Source organism: Scyliorhinus torazame, chromosome 9, assembly GCF_047496885.1.
Source record: "Scyliorhinus torazame isolate Kashiwa2021f chromosome 9, sScyTor2.1, whole genome shotgun sequence".
Lineage (NCBI taxonomy): Eukaryota > Metazoa > Chordata > Chondrichthyes > Carcharhiniformes > Scyliorhinidae > Scyliorhinus > Scyliorhinus torazame.
Genome location: NC_092715.1, coordinates 57,946,055 through 57,966,396, shown reverse-complemented (window position 1 = coordinate 57,966,396; position 20,342 = coordinate 57,946,055). Strand labels below are relative to the sequence as shown.

General features: G+C 37.9%; 1 protein-coding gene across 8 annotated transcripts in view; it reads right to left on the bottom strand.

Annotated features, from left to right (window-relative positions):
• Positions 1-1,197: 1,197 nt before the first annotated feature.
• pik3r1 (phosphoinositide-3-kinase, regulatory subunit 1 (alpha)) overlaps positions 1,198-20,342 on the bottom strand; it is a 109,414-nt gene continuing 90,269 nt past the window's right edge. For 4 of the 8 annotated variants that reach the window (XM_072515952.1, XM_072515954.1, XM_072515955.1 and 1 more), the window contains 9 exons: positions 14,573-14,675; positions 12,094-12,192; positions 11,806-11,986; positions 10,320-10,445; positions 9,980-10,122; positions 6,811-6,987; positions 6,125-6,199; positions 5,863-6,033; positions 1,198-5,106 (listed from right to left, as the gene is read on the bottom strand). In XM_072515952.1, the coding sequence (XP_072372053.1) occupies positions 4,917-5,106; positions 5,863-6,033; positions 6,125-6,199; positions 6,811-6,987; positions 9,980-10,122; positions 10,320-10,445; positions 11,806-11,986; positions 12,094-12,192; positions 14,573-14,675 (1,265 nt within the window). In that variant the 3' untranslated portion in view covers positions 1,198-4,916. Of the gene's footprint in view, positions 5,107-5,862; positions 6,034-6,124; positions 6,200-6,810; positions 6,988-9,979; positions 10,123-10,319; positions 10,446-11,805; positions 11,987-12,093; positions 12,193-14,572; positions 14,676-17,039; positions 17,059-17,078; positions 17,233-18,638; positions 18,759-19,032; positions 19,245-20,342 lie in introns of those variants that run through there. The other 4 variants (XM_072515958.1, XM_072515957.1, XM_072515956.1 and 1 more) reach the window with 4 other exon arrangements.

The window sequence follows — 20,342 nt, the reverse complement described above, 5'->3', positions numbered from 1 at the left end:
CGGAGAATATGTAAACTCCACACGGACAGTGACCTGAGGCTGGGATCGAACCACTACGCCCCCGTACTGTCCCAGGACGGTGTTGTTACATTTGTAATTTCTGATGCCTATGTACAGCATTTTGGCATGGGTTTATTACTGGCAAATAACATTCATGCCACACAAGGTGCCAGACAATGACCATCTCCATAGTCCAACCACATCTCCTTGCAATGGCATGGTCACTGCCAAATCTCCAACATTCTGAGGCCCACCATTGACTGGAAGGTCAACTGGACCAGCCAAATAGATACTGTGGCTACTAGAGGTTGGGTATTCTGCAGAGTGTCTCATCACCTAAATCTCTAAATGACCTTGCACCATCTACAAGGAGCTAGTCAGGAGTTTGATGGTGTACATACCTGGATGAGTGCAGCTCCACAACACTTGAGCAGCTCAACACCATCCATGACAAAGCAGCCCATATTCACTCTTGCCACCACCAGGATACTTCTCAGTTTACGCCACATACAAGATGCACTGCAGTAACTCATCATTATGGCTTCTTCAACAGCATCTTTCAAACTCAGTCTCTACTAGCCGGAATGGCAAGGACAGCACATGCATAGAAACACCATCACCTGCAAGTTCCTCTCCAAATCACTCAGTTGCCTGAACAGGAAATATAACACTGTTCCTTAATTATTGCTGGGCCAAAATCCTGCAACGCCCTATAGCACTCTGGGAATACCTTCACCACATCGATTGCAGCGGTTTAAGGTGGGTTCTTTAGGGACAATCAAGGATGGGAAATAAATGCTGGCCTGGTCAGCAATACCAACAACCCATGAACAAATAAAAGAATTGGGAAAGGGGCTGTTAGCTAAATTTCAAACACAGTCTAAAATGAAAGAAAAGATAATTTTATGGTTATCCAGTCCCTGAACAATAGGGCCTTAAAAAAAAAAAAATGGGCATTTGCGTGTTCATGCATGTGCACTATTACCAAGGATTTTTCACCCAACAGATTCTGCATGTCAATATCCATGGCAACTCTACACTTCCCTCATTCATGGCAGCTTAAAATAACTACGCAGCTCATTACTAAATTCTGTAAGAATTATGTGCTGTAGTTACATGAAAACCAGCAGCAGGTCAATGACTGTTAGAAATTTCAGATAACTTTCTTTTCAGATTTTTCGTCCTCAGTTCCACACATTTTGTTTTCCAAATAAAACTTTATTCCTTATGATAGCCAAATACATGGGTTATAGCAACTTCAAACAAGACAACTATATCAAGCCTAGAGCTCAAGCATAGTTTTAAGAGGTTGTACTCAACAATAATAGCGGTCTTCTCAGACAAGCTATATATCTTTCCTGCTAACCTCTCAATATTAAAAGAAAAGAAAATAAGCAATAGGCTTTTGAAACAAAGCAATCTTGACTACTTTACAACATTATTCAACTAATGGAGTTTTTGAATTTCTAAGGATTGAAAAATAGCAGCATATTGGGCAGCAACTGCAGTCTCATGGTGATGAATCATACAATATGAATGACTTTACCGGTGAATATGCACAGCAGGGCTAATTTGTTTAAGTTGGATCCGTGTCTTTTGAAACTAGCAGGCCAAATAGAAGAAAACTGAACAGAATGTTGTCTCACGTGAGACCAAGAGTTTCAGCCTGCACACCCCTTTCCCCTTAGTGAATTTAGCCCGACCAGCACTCAAGGTACAGTCACTCTGTTGAATGCCAAGCTTAGCGACCAGTAGAATGGAGATTTGGTATAGGGTGGTGGAGTTTTTAAAACACCCAACATCAGCACAAATTCTGCAACTACATTTATTACTTCAAGAAATGAAATGGCTCATGAATAATTACAAGATTAATATCCTTTCAGATCAGTCTTGTTAAGATATGCATCTCCACGTGAAAACCCATATGAATAGCCCACAAAAAAGGAACTTCCATAGAAATGCAACACTGAACAAAAATGGCACACAATGCATTTTCTTTTTTTAAAAAAGCACAACAGCAGTAGTACCATTAAAACAAAGAAGCATTACACACATTTAAAGGAGCAAAGCTTCTTCAAAAACACAGCTACAGCAAAATAGAGAGAACATACACAAAAGACACATAGAAACAAATGAATTTCAATACAGAAGAAAATTTCTGTGCGCATAACCAGTTCTCAACATCCAAACATTTAACAGTTGAATTAAATTTATAAAGCTCATGGTACCTTTGGAAGAGCTTAAATAAAGCGTGCTAGTGGAACCATAATTATCCTGCTGCGGCTTCCTGTATTGCAATTGTTTCACACTACCAAATGCAAAAGCATTCTGAAGTTAGAAGTGTATACAAAAAGTGCAATAGGGACGGTGGTGTGCACAATAGGATAGTAAAATGAATTATCCTAAACTCTAGCTCATCTTTGATTGAAAGTCTAATACTTTACATTTAATAGCTTTATTATACTTAAGTATCATGTACTTAAGTAAACAATGATATTTTTCCGAGCATGCTGACAATAGGTGGAATAACATTTTTTTGCATAGAGGATATGCATGGTACTTAAAAATTGAACTAAAAAATGTGCACGTTGTAAGCAAATCCTCATTATTTATGAGTCATCTTAGACCAGCATTAGCATAATTGTTTGATCTGCAGAACAATTAGACAAATATTACATTTTACTTGATTGTCTTTTAGCAGGGTTGGGTTCATGTCTTCTGTAACAACTCGAGTTGCATAGTTATGGATGCCCATATTTTTAAGTAATGTGCAGATGTCATTAGAAGATTATATACTTCAAGGTACAGTACTTTATTTTAGCCTCACGAAAGATTAGCTACAAGATAATTGACTTGAAACTACTTTTGTTTTTCCTGTGATGATTATTAATTAATTCCTTCTGCGTTCCCCAACCTCCCCATCCCCAAAAAGGTTCTTGCATAAACTTCCAAATCCCATTCAATCTCTTTCAGTGGGTTGGCAGTAACGTTATCATGACCCAATTTCATGACTGTAGCCAATATTACCCTGTGGCTAGATGGTCCAAAGTGTGCTTGTAGGTGGCATGTGGCTTACAGGTACTTTACATTTTTGCTGTGGAGGTGAAGTGAAATGAGGTACCCTCTAGCTCATCAGACAAGAATAGCAATAAGTACAAGTAAATAGTAGCTCAACTAAAGTATTGACAGTCTAGGGTTTTGAATCCATGGCTATCTGATCCAGAAGGCTGGTATTTTATCCACCTTGAGTTACTGGACCACATTTTCCAGCTGAAAATTTTGCACAGTACATGGGTATTTTGGCTTCTTTTCAGGAGTCTCAAAATGAGCACCAAGTTACAAAACACTTCAGCTTTTGCTTGTGTGAAACAATAAACGGAATTAAAGCACTGCATTGAGCTCTGGAGGATGAAAGATTTTGAAATCAAGTATGTATTTTTTCCACCAGCATGGCCACTAGATGGTTACATCCATTACAAGCCTAATTTTTTTCTTTGTTTACAACTGAGGTACTAAGTTAAAGGGCCCATCAATACAGGACAATGGTAAAGTTGAAAATAAAGATGAAGAAAATTAGAAAACAGCAATTAAATTATACAAAGCTTGGGTTTTAAAAGCCTGATAATTTTAGGAACGATGAAATCTGAGGGAGATGGAGAGCTCCAGTTTTCAAGTTTTTGCAAGAAAGTGTAACATACATTAAAAATGTTAACTTATGGGAGACTGACATTTAAAAAAAATATTTTCTTTAGTGTTTTCTGGATACATCATAACAAAAATTGTTGCAATGACTAAAAGCAACATGGATAAAACATATTTTTGAACTAGATGAAAAAACCCATCAGCATTTTATGAAGAACATTTGAAACAAATTTGAAGTTTAAAAAAAAAATCTTTGGCTTAATATAGCCAAATATGCTACTCAAGGAGGCATTAAATAAAGCTTCAGATGCACCAGTATCTTGCCCCTCCCAACTTTAGAAGTTTCATTCACAGGCACGCTTAGAGTTTTGAAAACACTTAACAGAAGATTATTATAACAACTGACAACACTTTTAGGCAACAAAACAAAGCTTATATTGTGGGTATTTCTTTCTGAAAATATGCAATATGATATGCAATATGCAGCCCTGCATAGCAATGTCTGAAAAAACACATTAGCTGTAAAATAGGAAAACACAGAATGCAAAATCTGGTATAGTTAGGTTGATACCATTTTACTTGATCGACTCTCCCAGAGTGACATAATCCATACACATATTATTTACAATGCTTTCATATACTGTGTGCCACTTTTTGTTGAAGTCTTTTCCTTCAGGTTTTAAAGTTTATAAAGCAGGCTCAAATGGCCTGAACTCTCCAAATCTGGCACTTTGTTGTGAGCGTCCGATTCCTCCCCCTACCAAACAAAGCATTCCCATCCTCATCTTAATTCTGGTAGATTTTCAAAGTGCCAGTTTGCTACACATGATAAAGTCCCCGTTTGTTTCTCAAACATGTTGTTCCATCTTGACATATTTCCTTAGTCAGGATCAAAGAAACACACACCACTACTGGATATAATTAACATTTCAATGTTCGTTCTTCAGTTTTTTATATCCTTGGATTTGCAGCATCCGACATTCCAGCTGGTAAATCATTTTGAAGAATGTAAACAAGCACCAATAAAAATAGGCCCCGACATCCCCAAAAAGGAGATAGTTTAGCAGTCCTCAATAAACTTGTGCTTTCTTAAAAAGCACTTTAGGAATTTACATTCACAGCTCCACATGGTTGCCTCTCCCAGTTAATTCTGTGGAGATCTGAAGTCAACTTTGCACTTGCCTTCTGAACAGGAGTCAAACTGAATCAGAGCAAAGGAGTAAGAGCCATTTCAATGACCTTGTGTCCAGCAGTCAAAATAAAGTGTTTAGCTCTCATCTTCTCTGATTAGCATATACTGGATGGGCTAGTGTGACATTGAGGGAGTCATTATGCTGTACAAGTGATGTGTGCTGATAATGTAGCACCAGTTCTCTAAGTGAGTTGTACAAATTGTATGGCTCTGCAAATCCATATCCTGTGGGTGTTTTATTTATGACACAGTGTTTCACATCACCATCGACCCTACAAAAGAAGAAAACAGACATTACCAACACTGAGATGCATTAGAAATAATAACAAGTAAACTTTAAGAGCGTTCTTTGGAAAAATCTACTTCCAATTTTGTTTTTGATAGAAAATATCACACGATACCTTTTAGCTTTAGCAACACTGCAGGTCATGAACAGTATTTTGCTTTAGTATTTGGTGTACTAAGGGATAAAAAATATTTCCCTCCCCAGCAAAGACAAGTGATACAGCTATGAGAAAGGTTGCAACTTGAGACTAAACATTTGACCTTGGTTGAAAAGACTGCCTGAAAGTCAGTCTATGGGTTCACATACATTACTTTGGGGGACGTATTGATAGGGAGAGGACGTATTGATAGGGACAGGAGAGGAGAAAATCGGGCAGAGATGACAATGACAAAGGACAAGAAAGATATGGGGATATTAAAGACAGTATCAAAAACTGTCACAAGGGATCGGTTTACATTGTTGGTTGAAAATTGTCATCTTAGTTCTGTTGGTAGCATTCTTTCCTCTGAATCACAAAATTGTTGGTTCAGCCGCACTCCAGGCCATAACATAGGCTGACTGTCCAATGTAGCACCAAAAGAGTGCTACAATGTCAATGTTAAATTAAGGTTCCATGTCATCCAATGCCATAATCGCATTGATGTTTAGGTAATCTTGCTGTATGGATGCCAAATTGATTTATATATGCACTTCTTTGCTTTCAATTTCTAGTATATCTGCTGCAAAGGATGAATATACATACACAACAGAACAAGCATAACAGCCTGGCTTGCTGCTCTCTCGGACTAGGAATGTTCCATCCCGTTTTCCTCTCAGCAGACTCTCAGCCCGAGTCCTGTTAATACTCCCTACATTCCATGTTCGGTCATCGTGGTGAGGTAGATCTTCATCATCGTCTACCATAGAGTATTGGCTAAAAAAAATGGAATGTTTTCAATTATAAAAGCAATAAAACAAATGGAAATACGCGTACGCTTTTAGAAATATAAAATGAAGTGACTTACTCTTCAGCGTTTTCATTTTTAATACCAAGCCACTCATTGATCTTCTTTGGTCGAACACCCTTCTGTGTCAACCACCTTCAAAAAATAAAATAAATTACATTACTGAGGGGTTGAGTGTCATTGAACTTGACGGAATTTTCTGGTATTTAGGATGATACTCGAAATCTCCTTTCTGACTTTCCATGCCATGTTCCTTTACCCAAATTAGCCATGACTGCAGATATCTCCATTAACATATCCAAAAAAAATTCTGCACTAAACACCAAGAATTAAGTAGAGTTAACTTCTTGTTATTTTCCCTTTCCAGTAAAAGAAAGTGTTGTAGGGATACATTCTATTACCAAGTCAATTGCAAATGATGCAATTGAGCCATGAAGAGTTTGAAAGTTGTTGCTAAGTTTTTGACCTAAGCATTATGAATAAGAATCATATTCTTAACTGTTCTACTTATAAAGCTACCGCACCTTTGTGACCATCATTGATACTGGTTTAAAAGAAAAAAAGCAACATTTTGCAAATCTGAAATCAAAACAAAAAACGCTACAAATACTTAGCGGGTCAGGCAGCATCAGTGGAGAAAGAAGCAAAATTAATGTTTCTGTTAACTGTTTCTCCCTCAACAGATGCTGCCTGACCTGCTGAGCATTTTCAGGTTTAAACACTCTTTAACCAAGTACTTTGCTTACGTAAGATACTGGTCTCTTGTCTTTCTTAATTGAATCAGGTCAGGTTTAATGCTGTTCATCCTTTTATCAATTTCCCGATAATCAGCTGCTTGTTTCTTCAAGTCTTCTTCTAATCTCCGCTTGCTGTCAACAATTTCACTGATGCGGGACTTCAGCTTTTCATAATTTACCATAATTCTGGAGAGAAATAGTAAAACATTAGCAATGCTGAATTTGAATAAAATCAGATACGTTGATATTAAAATGGGAAAGACAAATCTGAAGACCATTCAACCTTGATAATCACAAAGAAACTGTCCCTTCATCATACCTTCGAAAACTTTTTCCACAAAAACGTGAAGAGATGTGTTAAAAAGAAAATCGAATCCAAACATAAAGGCATACACAAAGTACATAAGTAAAAGAAAGGATATCAAGGGAATGTGCTTCGTAGCACTGGACTGCGGCGCTGAGGACCCGGGTTAGAATTCCAGCCCTGCGTCACTGTCCGTGTGTAGTTTGCACATTCTCCCCACGTTTGTGTGGATTTCACCCCCACAACCCAAAGATGTGCAGGTTAGGTGGATTGGCTATGCTAAATTGCCCGTTAATTGTAAAAAAAATAATTGGGTACTGTTTTTTAAAAACAAAAGAGAATGTGCTTAGAGAAAATACAATTAGGAAAGCAAAGGGAAAGTATGAAATTAAAGTATTATATCTTAATCGTATTTTATATGATCGCAAGAACAAAAACACAGACCAGTTAGATCAGTGGTGGGCAGCCTGCAATGCAAGGGCCACATGCGACTGATCTGGGTTCAGAGTGCGGTCCACAAGACATTTTGTTGACCGTTGCCCATGCGCACGGTTTCCACATTACGCTGATTTACACCCATGTAGTTTTTCTCCTACCAGTATGACTGAAGTAATACACACATAAAGCAAGGGCAAGTGAAGAACATGCTGATTGCACACAACCCTGACTGTGAGAGCCATGTGCTCCCTCCGTGTCCAAAGTGTAATTATTTATTTTGTTTATGCCATTTGAAGTCGATGATAGTTCTATTAATGTATAAATGATTAAGTATTTTCTACAGCTCGTTATGAAATATTCAGCATGTATTAAATGTATTTAATCTTATTCATGGGGTCACGATTAGTGAACAAGCCTAATTTCAATCTTGCGGCCCACTGAGATGAAGGAGGGCCACACATGCAGCTCACTCACTAGCCGAGGTAGCCCATCAGCGAGTTCGATAAGTACAGAAGCTCATACCGAAATGGGGAAGGATATTGAACAAACACTTTGGCTCAGTTTCCATTTAAAAATCTAATAAAGAAAGATGATAACTGTAAGAGGAATATTACAACAGTGAGAGATTTAAGAGAAATTAGCAAAACTGGAGGAGATCCCGAAAGACTGTACCTGTGGCTACTCAAAAACTAGGGAATAAATGGAATGCAGATAACCCTGTAAAAATAGTAAAAGGAATAGAGGATTGGCATACAGGAATATATTTCCTATCATCAAAAAGGTGATAGAACTAATCCAGGAAATTAATATAGACCAGTTAGTTTAACAGCAGTGGTAGGAATGACACTAGAATATCTGCTAAAAGATCAGATAACAAAATAAAGATAACAAAAAAATAGTACAGATTTCTCCCAACCTTATTTAATTCTAAAAAGAGTAGACGGGGCAACGCAGTGGTGCAAAAGACATCAGTTGTAGAAGTCTTTTGATAAGGTGCCTCATAAGAGACTTGTGAACAAGGTCAGGGATTGAGGAGTTAGGAGCAAGTTAGCAGCAAGTTAGCAGAATGGGTTGGAAAGCGACTACAAAATCTAAAAAAAAATCAACGGTAGGAGTTGAGGCAAATTTCTCAGACTGGCAGACAAATGAAAGGTGTGGTCCCTCAAGGATCTGCGCTGGATGACTTAATTATGTGGGATCAAGAATTTGGTGTAACGTATCATATTTGCAGAGGATATAAAATTGAGGGGGTCAACAGTTAATAATATGGAAGACCACATCAACATACAGAGTGACAAAAATAGATTTGCATAATGGATGGCTAAATAGAAAACAATTTTCGAAACAGTGAAGCACGAAACAATTTATTTTAGTAGTGGGAGTAAGGAGTTAATTTACTCTTTGGAAAGTCAGGAAACTTAATGGACAAGAGAAACAAAGATACAGGAAAAGTACTGTTTGCAGTTCTGGTCTCCATGATACAGCAAAGACAATGAAGCACTGCAGAAGTGCAGAAAAAGATTTATAAGGGAATTAACAGAATTCTGACAATGTAATAATCAATAAATATTGCAATGGTTGGGGTTAGTTCTCTTCTCTGGGAGATATGATTTAGGAAATAATAAACAGGTTTCATAGGTTGAATTGTGGGCAAGTCTAGAACAAGGAGACAAAAATACAAATAACTACCAATGGATCAAAGGGAGAATTTAGGAGGAATCTATTTTACCGATATGATAAGAAAGTGCAATTCCCTGTCACATGGGGTGGGTAAATCAGATGTAACTATTTAAGGAGAAGTTTGATGAGAGTATGGGAGAGGGTAAGAAGAAGAAATTAACTTAAGAGGCTTGTTTGGAGTATAAATGCTGGCATAGATCAAATGCACTGTTTCTGTGATTGTTACATCAAATCACACACAGCATATAAAATAAAGACTTTCATTTTATAGAGTGTTCTTCACGGTCACCAGACATTTCAAAGTGCATTACAGCCAATGAAGTACTTTTGAAATGTAGTCAGTGTTGGAGGAAACAGCACAGAAATGGGCCATATGGTCCAACTTCCCATCCTGGCATTTATGATTCATTTGAGCCTCCTCCCATCATTCTTCATCTAACTCGATCAGCATATCCTTCTATTCCCTTCTCTATCTTATACTTATCTAGCCTTCTCTTTCTTAATCACAGTGAGTGGTTATGGTTATGAGCCCCAAATTCCTATTACTCTCTTAAGTAAGAAAGTTTTGTTTGATTCCCCTTTTGATTTTATGCAAGTGCATTATTAGTCATTTGCAGTCAGAAATATCCTAACATATTTTACAAGATCTTGGAAATTAACTGAATAGCAATAACAGTTTACAATCACTTATCAAAATAGAGATTATTTGATCCATCTACAAAACCAAATACGATTAAACCTCAACAAAATACAAACCTTTGGATCTCTTTTTCATTTCCTTCTCGCCTGAATTTTTCAATATATTCCTTGCTGTACCTTTCCTGTGTTTGACACTGCTCCTCAAATATTTTGATTGTTTCATTAAATGCTTCAATAGCTGTCCTTTTCATCTGAATTTCCTAATTGAAATAAAATGCAAGTTAGCATAAATATAAATATGATAATTTTTGGTAAAGAGCAAAATGTTGTTTTGTAATTATGAATTCAGCCAAAAACACAACCATCCATTCCAATATTTCACAACGAGATACCTTACAGAATTCGCTTGTAGGAAAAAATGCTAAATTTTAATAGAGAGGTGGCAAAAAAAACTCACTTGAGATGTTCTAGTACATTCTTCATAAAGTCTGTCGTACTCTCTACTCTTTTCCTGGTACTGAGTGTGATACTCATGCAATTTCTTGCCCACTGCATCAATGTTGTCCTCTTTTACCACCTGATCCTGAAAATAAATTGCAGGAAATGATGTGATGAAAAATTATTGGCACTGTGCAACAGTTAAAATCAGGTTGATCCTTAAAGTTATTCGATCTCAAATAGTATTATGTCTAGCATTTAATATTATACATTTAGGTTTCCGTTATAACCTAAATATAGCGCGCGATTCTCTTGCCACATTGCACTCAAGCAAGAGCACAATGCGGCCGGAGGACACCAGCAGACCTCCCGACAGCCTCCGTGCCTCCCGAGATTCATCAAAGTCCCGTGAGATGGAACCCCGCACAAAATGGGTGGGACCAAATGACGCTCGTGGAAGTAGGTCGTAAACCTACTTAAGACCTACCTGCCCATGATCCACCGGCCTCTCGATTTTCTGGCTCCCCAGGGAGGCTTCAGCAGGGCGCCGGTCACTGCCGGCCCACACAAATGTGAATCAGGGGGAACAGCACTTGGGGGCATCCCGGGTCATCAGAGACCCCTGCGTGGTCAGGGTAAGTGCAAGGTGGATCCTTGGCCCTCACCGTGGAGTGTGGGCACTTTGGCACTTCCCAGCTGGCAACTTGGCACTGCCACCCTGGCACTGCCAAGTTGCCCAGGTGGCACTGTCAAGCTGGCAGGAGCACTGCCTGTGTGCCAGTGCACAGGTGCCCAAGTGCCAGGGTGGCACTGTATTGGGCCAGGGAGGGGGGGGGGGGGGACCATGCACATGAAATTAGGCTTTTTGGGGGGGGGGGGGGGTTGGGTTTGAAGGGTGGAGTACAGGGCAGGTGGGTATGGGCTTCCGGGTGGTTGTGGAGGGGTGATGGAAAGATGGAGGGTGCTATAAGGGGATTTGGGGACGGGGGGGGGTGCTGAAGAGGGGGAACCCCCAGGGACCCCATAACAGGGTGTCCGCATTGGGGGGGGGGGGGTAGTGTCCATGTGTGTGGGGTATAACATTGCCCATGGACGGGGGGGGGGATGTGGGGGACCCACAAGCTCACTTAAGAGACCGGGGCACCCTTTTGAAAATGGCGGCCCTATCTCGGTGAGTTGAGCTCTCCAGTGCTTAAGTGTGGGCTAAACCCATGAGAGGAGTCCAAAAAAGCGACCAAGTGTCATTGAGTAGCAGTAGGGAACTCGCTGGCAGAGCAGGCGGGAAATTCTCTGAAAAACCCACCACAAAGTATTTTAGAGATTTTTTGGGGAGAATCATGGCCAGCGTAAATGTAGGCAATAAGTTGATTACAAATTTAATAGAACAGTCTTTTAGAGTACTATTACGTTCTGGACTTTTCAAAAATACACAAGGCTAATGGGCACATTTGTCTTTGACAAAATTGATTCTTCAATCATTTAGATCAAAAAATGGCAAAACATACCTGTTGGAACTTGGAGACGGGGTACAGCAGTTTAACATCTAGCTTTGGGTTGTACTGTGCCAACGATTCATGACGATAGTGATTTATAAGCTCTACAACTGAATTGAAAGTCAGTGGATCCGAAAAGCCGTATTTGCCATCTCGATGAAAAATTTTGATTAATTTATTGTTGCCTCCTTTCCTGAAAACAAGCACATTTTACAGTTTTAGGTGATAAATATTAGCATAATATTTATCAAGATTCTGCAAAAGAATGATTACTTCATGGCAAATGTTCAGGAAATTTACCTCAGGGTAAGAGTATAGTCACCATGCATTTTTGTAGAAGCATCACGGACTAAAAAGGTACCATCAGCAGTGTCTCGCAGTTTTTCATTGACCTCCTCTCTGGAGAAAAGATAGGAAGGTGGTTCAATTAGACTACCATTCTGCACAGCTCACAATTCTGCATGAAGTGGTACCCAGCAAGATCGTCATTTTCTTCTGGGATTCTCAGCCTGACGGCAGGTCCTTGGCCATTATTTGTCGCATTACGGCACCATGCCATGTTTTTTTAACTACAGATAGGGCGAGGAGCCAGGCTGAGCCTATCTCAGCTGGAACAGGGATCAAACCCAGTGTTCTTGCCGTTAATCTGATCCACATGCTTGCCGTCTAGCCAACTGAATCTAGCAAGATACTGGCTATGAATTTAGCTAGCAGGGAAATTCCATTTAGCAACATTTACATAAATCCTTCTGGGGAGAAAAATAAACCAAATGCAAAGTTGCTATTTTGAGAATTCTGCTCGAACTTCCACCCATCTTTCCTCATTTAAAGTATCATCGTTGTATCCTCTATTGCCTTCTCCTTCATCTGCATGCCTAGATGCTCTTTAAAACTGTTTGCTTCAACCATCATATGTGGTACTGAGTTCCACATTCTTATGACTATTTCTTGAAAGACATTTCCTCTGAATTCCATTGGATTTCTTAGTGGCTATCTTATTCTGATGGTCTCTAGTTATGCTCTTCTCACAAATGGAAACATCTTCTCTGTATCAGCTTGTCAAAAACTTTCATAATTTTAAATACTTTATATTTTCAAGAGAAAAGAGAATACAGCACAGTAAGTTCTTTCCTGACATGTATATCCATGCATCAGTCCAGTACTTTCTTGTTTGCTGTTAGCAGATCTTACATTAAATAATTTTCTGCCCTGCAATTCTCTGGCAAACCCAAGGTAATTTTAAGGTATTTATATTTTTATTGAGATAACTATACCTTAATTCTAATGTCGAAGTGCGTTTATTTAATGTTTGTGTGCCTGGAAGGGTAAAACCTATGCTTAGATTCATGTTGGATGAAGGTCTTTGTCTGTATGGGGGTTAGTCAGGTTCCAACTATGTTCCTAATGGGGCTTAGTCAGGCTTCAACTGTGTTCCTATCGTGCTTAGAGAAGGTGATGGTGTGAAGAATAACTAAAAGGCGTAAGCATTCTGCAAAAGAATGATTACTTCATGGCAAATGTTCAGGAAATTTACCTCAGGGTAAGAGTATAGTCACCAAGCATTTTTGTAGAAGCATTACGGACTAAAAAGGTACCACCATGCTTAGCAACTGGAGCCTGGTAAGGCAGAGAAGCTTTTAAGTTTTAGTTTAGCTAATTTGATTGCAGTTGAAGATATGAAGTGAGAGATAAGGCAACTCTCACAGCACTGCTAGAAGCAGTTGGTTTAGAAGGCTAAATAGGGAACGTCTCTGTGAGCCTTGCTCAGTAATGGAGTAATGGTTAGGAAAACAGATGCCGGTAATCTAAAGTAGTTAAGAAAACTAGAGAAATAAAGAGACGTGTCTAAGAAGTCTGGAGTTAAGTGAACAGAGATCAAGGCATGGTTCAGAAAAATTCAAGAGTAAACAGTGTCCTGAGTTGAAGAGACAATTTCAGTAACCTGATTTAAAGTGGGACAGCAGACTTCAAAAGTAAATCAAACATCTGATGCCACTTTAATACAGTTTGGGAATCGATAGTTAGCAAGTAATTGTGAGCAGTTTGCACAGCAGTCAAGACAAAGAATCCTATAGGGGTTGGCGCAAGATCCTGGACTGGATTCATTGTTAAAAGTGGAGGTTTATTTTAAAATATCATTTGGAAAGCCTGGTCTGGATTATGGTATGCCAGCCCCTAACAGAAGATTTCAAAATGCATTTTTTAGGAGGGAATTTGGAAATTCTCACGTGACAATCATCTGGGGTGGGTGGGTGGGGAGGGGGGGATTCCGAGAAGACATCCACAAACATTTATTTGGGGTTCAGTGTGGAGCGTGTATTTGCCCACAGTCATCTCATGTGCTTAAAAGCGAATGTATGTTAACGAGACCATTGTAGAGTAAGATGTATTTTATAATCCATGTTAACCTTTAAATCTGTGCGTATTTGTTAGGGGGGGGGGGGGGGGGGGAAAAAGAGAGAGAGAAATAAATGAGTTTCATATTATAATCCAATTTTTCCATGTTTAATAAATGATTTTTTTCTTGTTGATAAAATTAATTAGCAGTCCTGACTCCATTTCTCCCATGTTTTATTAAAAAAAGTAAAAAAGTAAGTCTTTTGAGCCAGGGTTCCATTCTGGGATCTTCCCAACCAGCTGCATAAACTGGGATCATAACAACTGATGCAAACCATTAACTAGGTATAACGCCCGAGTAGCTGTCTCAGGTGAACCATCATGCTTACTGTATTCCCAATATTCCAAAATAAGAATGAAACTACCAAATTTACAGACTTACCTTGAAATGTCTCCCCAGTACCATTCAGCATCCTGCAGAGACATATTACTGTTTATTCCGTTATTAGTTACAGGTGTAGGTTTTGGTGGCTTTGGAGGCAAAGCTGCATAAATTAAAAATAAAGAACGCAATTTCAGAAAATATCCAATGTTTTCATGTTTTCTCATGTACAAATCTGCTTTATAATGCTCCAATGACACTGTCAAAATGTTCTAAATGAAACATCAAGGAATCAAAAGTTATCATCCACCAGGGAGCCACAAAGAACACACATACCTTCAAATCATTGTACTCAAATGTCTAATTGCACATGCAGTAGTTAAAATACTTCAGTGCATTACAGTTGGCCCTAGTTAAAAATTAGATTCTGTTCAACTTATTTCTCATGAAATGTTATATTAACAGTACAAAACTACATATTTTAGCAGCAAGCTAAAAATCTGGTATTCTGGATTCAGTCGGTTAACCCAAGGTACAATATGAATGCAGTAGTGGAACACATTCTTTCTACAAGCAATTCAATCTTAAGGAAATGCATCTTCACACAATATGGAGAAATAATCCATCTGCAATGAGGTCAACCATTCCGCTCCTGCTCCCCCTCCCCCTCCCCCACCCTGCTTCCTCAAGTCCTTCAGATCAGAAGAATGCTTTTGCTATCCAAAAACCCTGGGCATTGATGAGAGCAAACTGAAACAGTGCAACCCCCAACACAAATATATTTTAAAATGTATGATGCTGTTGGTTGGTAATCAGCACCAATCCAAGCACCAATCTAGCATAATACTGTAATATCCTGGATGAATTTCTATGTGACAAAGTATGACATTACCAATCTAAAGACATTTTCAAGTGATGCACAAACTGGGTCAAACCACAAGCATCTTATTTTTTTAAAAAAATTAAGTATCAATAAAGTACAGAGACACCTAGATTGAAGGACCTTGTTCAAGCAAAAAGCATACTTTAACATAGCCACTTTAACTGGTATTAGAACATCAGCATGAAATAAGTTCAATTATAAAAAATTGTCAATTAGGTATTCAATTTACTGTTTTCATCAAAAGCAATGAAGCCAGAACACGTTTGACAGATATACATGGATATTTTAAAACCTGAAATGTTCAAAATGTTTCAAATATTTTCATTTTTCTTCAAAAGTCTGCTTCATAATTTAAAATTTATGAAGGTAATTTCCAAAAAGCTACTTCAACATATATTCAGGATCCATTTAAATGCTTTAGTTGTAGGGGAGAAAATGACAATGAAAGGGTTAAGCCACTGACTGCACGGAAACCTAGCTCAAAAAGCTGTTTAAATGAACCATACAGAAACAGATCCTACAGCCAATAAAAACAATACCGCAGGATTTTTTCAGCTTCAGTGGACATTAAGCCTTCAAAGATTAGTCATTAATATAGACACATTACTAAGCATAGCCCAGTTCTTTATAGGATTTTATCTGAAGCTTAAGTATGGTCACTGGGATGTATTTCACACCAACCACAATACTGGTCATTAAAAATGCACATTTAGAAAGTGATGGTGATTTCAGCTAATTTTGCTGAATGTGTGTCTACAAAAATCATCTGCAAGTTTCCATAGATCAACTATTTGCATTCATTTCTATAATTTTACATTATTTAACTCAAAGACTTATTTTATAATTTGTATTAATCAATAACAAGTAAAACTAAACACAGAAATATTCGGGCTTAGTGTTACAATATTTCATCAATGTAGCTTCAGAAATACACAGATATACTTCCTTGAAATGCACAAGTAATCCTGGATTTAAAAACTTTCCTCTTAAAATTCACTTCTACAAACAAACCACAATTTCATAGCACAGGTGAACAGCAGATGCATATTGTTTTAATAGCGTCAATCAAAACCTCCACTTGTCTCGATAAGATATCTTTATGATGCTTTATCTACTAAAGTATAATTTTTCTGTGCAATCCCAAGGGTGCCATTAGACTCAATACCAGGGACTAATAACTGTTGACTCATTATATAAATTCTTGAAAAATGCACAATTTTAATGTTGCCATTAGGAAAATGCACTTATTCCTTCCTGAATACAAGTCGCTTACTGCTAACCCCTTAGCAAGATAAAAATATAAAATATTTAAAGGAGCATTTCACTATAAGATTTTGACTTTGTTGTAGATTTCCTTCATCATCATTATTTGACAAGGATAAAAAAAGGCTAGTCCCATTTACTGTTAAATGGAGTTACAAGCAATGACTGAAGTACCCCCTCCAGCTCTGAAGTTATCGCATCCAGTACAAAAAGGGGAGATGGGGGGGTGGGGAAAAGAGAAGGGGGGGGGGAACGTTCCTCATCAACAACAAATGTGCTTTGTCTAGCCTGAAAATGTAAATATTTAACAATTCTAACCTTCAGTAATCACTTAAAAAAAGATAGTTCCGCTATTGTCAGATTGCACACACAAATACCTACATTAAAACCAGTGCTGTTTTGGCTTTACTGTAGAATTACCTGGTGGATCCATTTCTATGTAAAACATCAAATCTGTGGCACAGTGAATTTCTGTTCTACGATAGTCTAATTCTAGTTCTTCCATATTCCAAACTGTGATGCACATCAGGATTCAAACATTGCTGTTCAGGGTCAATCATAAGAAGAAATGCAGTCTTTTTATAATGGTGTCTTGGAATTCATTTTAAAACCTATGAAGGGCTGCACTATAACCTCTTACATCATACACTACAGCCAATCCAATCAAGATAATGTCACCAGACCACTCCTGCTCATTTCCTATATCCAGTGGCTTTCAGTATCAATTTATGTATCAGTTCCAAAATTCAGTAAGTGGAATAAAAATTAAATTAAAACAAAAACAGATAACAGACTAAAATCCTGCAGAATAAGTTAACACTGATAATTTTCTATTTCATATCTAGTGCTTTCAGTTTGGTACATCCCACTTCTGGCAACCTGACAAAAGCTCAACTGCAGCACGTAGGCTCCTCAATGTATCTGGCACTACACACGGCTAGTCCATTACAAGAAGTTTTAACATTTTAGGCTTATTTGAATCCTAGCCTATTATGAACAAAATCATAGCACATGTAAACACATCCACACATTGTTATAAAGAGAGTTGAAATACAAATTCCTATTAAACGAATAAAGATTTAGTCTCACAATGTTTTTAAGTGCATATCCACAATACTTTAAAGCTGCCAATCTATCAGCAATACAGGTGAAACACGTATCTAAATAGTGTAATGCCCAGCTAGAGTACATTTTTCCAATCAGTAGAAAGTTCTGTACAAAAGTGCTTAATTTAACATTGAATGGATTGAAACATTATATTTTTCCTATGTTAAAGAACTTTACAAGATCATAGAAAGCTCCAAACTAATGTGAAGCTTAAACAATAATGCGCACATTCCTTTATCTAACTCAACTCAGAAATTAGATCAGATTTTCACTTCAATACTACTATTTTGTATCTCGTGGATTAAAAGACAATACACAACAGCCCAATATACTTAAAGAACATCAATGCAAAGCCCAAATCATAACCACACAAAATTGTGGACAAGTCCTTTATAGCAATTAACAATAATTCAAATGCTTTTCTCATAAAGAATCTTTTATAGATTATTTTCAAATTTGAAAAATTCTGTCACTGATCTGCCTCTTCGCAAAATTAAACTGAACACTACCTATATACCACAGGGTGTACCTACACCACCAAGAAGGTGGCTCACCACCACTTTCTCAAAGACAATTAGGAATGCCTTGCCAGCGACACCCACATCTCTTGAACAAATAAAAAATTAAATTTGGAAGATAATTCCAATGGGAGGGAAAGGAGGCAATCTACTACTGCTTGCACAATATGCAAAACTTAAAACAAGTCTTTCACTAAATGCATAACTGAAACATTTGCTGCTTTCATACAAACATTAAAAAAGTATTTATTTTAGAATTTCAAGTTAAAAAAGCCTATGTGTAAACAACTGTTATAAGCTAATTTGGAAATGCACATAGAGGTAAAATACTATATACAAATTAAAGTTTCCTTACTTTTTACTAGGCAAGTGAAAAAAGCTTTTAAAACTCGAAAACAAAACTGGAGTTCCATAACTAGGACGCAATGTTTATGTCTTTAGGGCTTTGCCAAAGGACCCCAAACCCTAGATCCATACACTTGTACAATCAGGTTAACACTCAACTCAAACCAGTCTAGCTTGCTGCGACACCATATGCTAAGCTAGCATAGACAGAACAAGTGACGGACAGGTGATTTTCCACTGCCTCTGCATGATCGGGCCAAATGCCAGATATATGCTAAGCTAGGCACTGGAGACAATGTCCGGGGGACAAATAAAAATCACAACTCATCTAAAAATCATACTATAATTCTAGAGGATAAGTTCAAAAAGGTTTTTAAAAAGTACACATTCATAGGCAAGCTTACATCTTGTATTACGCATCACCAATGTGGCTTTTCTGCTTCATTAGGTAGCTTGATCATCTATTCTTAAGCCGATACCTCGCGCTAGCTTGTGTAACTACGTAGTCCTGAACAGCTTGATAAAACTGCAAGTTGATGGCCTTTTTCCTTCCCCAAGTGGCTTCAAGGTACGGTTTAGTGCAGAAGTACCATACTTTCAAACACAAGGGCCTGTATCTCTGAACATCGGGTTCATGAGATTAGCTAGTCAAGAAATGCATGTGATTAATAAATGAACTCTTTGAAAGGAGTGTGTAGATACCATTGCAGAGCACAAAGTTAATAATTAAAAATGAACCCAAGTTCTGTACTCGCAGCACAGTCAGTGGTCTGCATTTAACTAATGATAAAGATCTCTCTTTAAACATTAACCAGGGCAAGCTCAAATATTTGCTGAGTTAGGGATTTCTACATGGTGGTGGTGGTGTGGGGGGGTTGGTGGAAGAAGAGAAAAATGGAGAGAAGAGACTACATTAGAAATATGGCTAACTCTCATTAATAAACATCCAGCTTTTATTTAAGGGGAAATTTCTAATACTGAAAATGTCAAGGCCTATTTGAGACCGCTACAAACTTTCTTATAACAATCACTGTATTTGAACATAACATTATAGAGAGCAAACTATTTCAAGTTGCCAAATGCAGGAAGCAGCTAAGCTGGTTCAGCGAAAATAGAATCAAAGCCTTCCTTGAGCTGCTTTCCTCCACTAGCAATCCAACTCAGAACCTGACTCCCATCTATCCCCTCAGGTCAGACTACAGGTGCAGAACAAAGACGACGCTGCATTACATTAGACAGCTCATATTTCAGCCTGTGTATTTCAATAATAAAAATGCCCACGTGGCAGGCAACCTAAAATGCACAGACTGAAGAATACGTGCCAATCATAAAATGAAACAGGTCTAAGCACTTTAACATGCCACACCAGGAAGGTTTTTTTAAATTGTAGTCTTTAGTACAAATCTTCTTAATCTATTTTAAAGACAAAACAAATAGCCTGAGCATTTTACTCCCAAACAACAGCACAAGTTTCAATTCCAGGGTCTCATTAGAAAAGTTTAGTTGGGACTCAATCTGCCGGAAGATGGAGAATTAAATTGAATTTCTTAGGCCGGCAGACAGAGAACTCATCAGCTTTAGCAAAGTTTAGGATAAGTAACAAACCAGTGTTCATGATTAATTTTTTATATTAAAATGTAACTATTAGAAACCAGCATAAAAGGTTTATAGGTTCATTACTCAATATGCACCTTTTTAATTTAATTGGATTCCC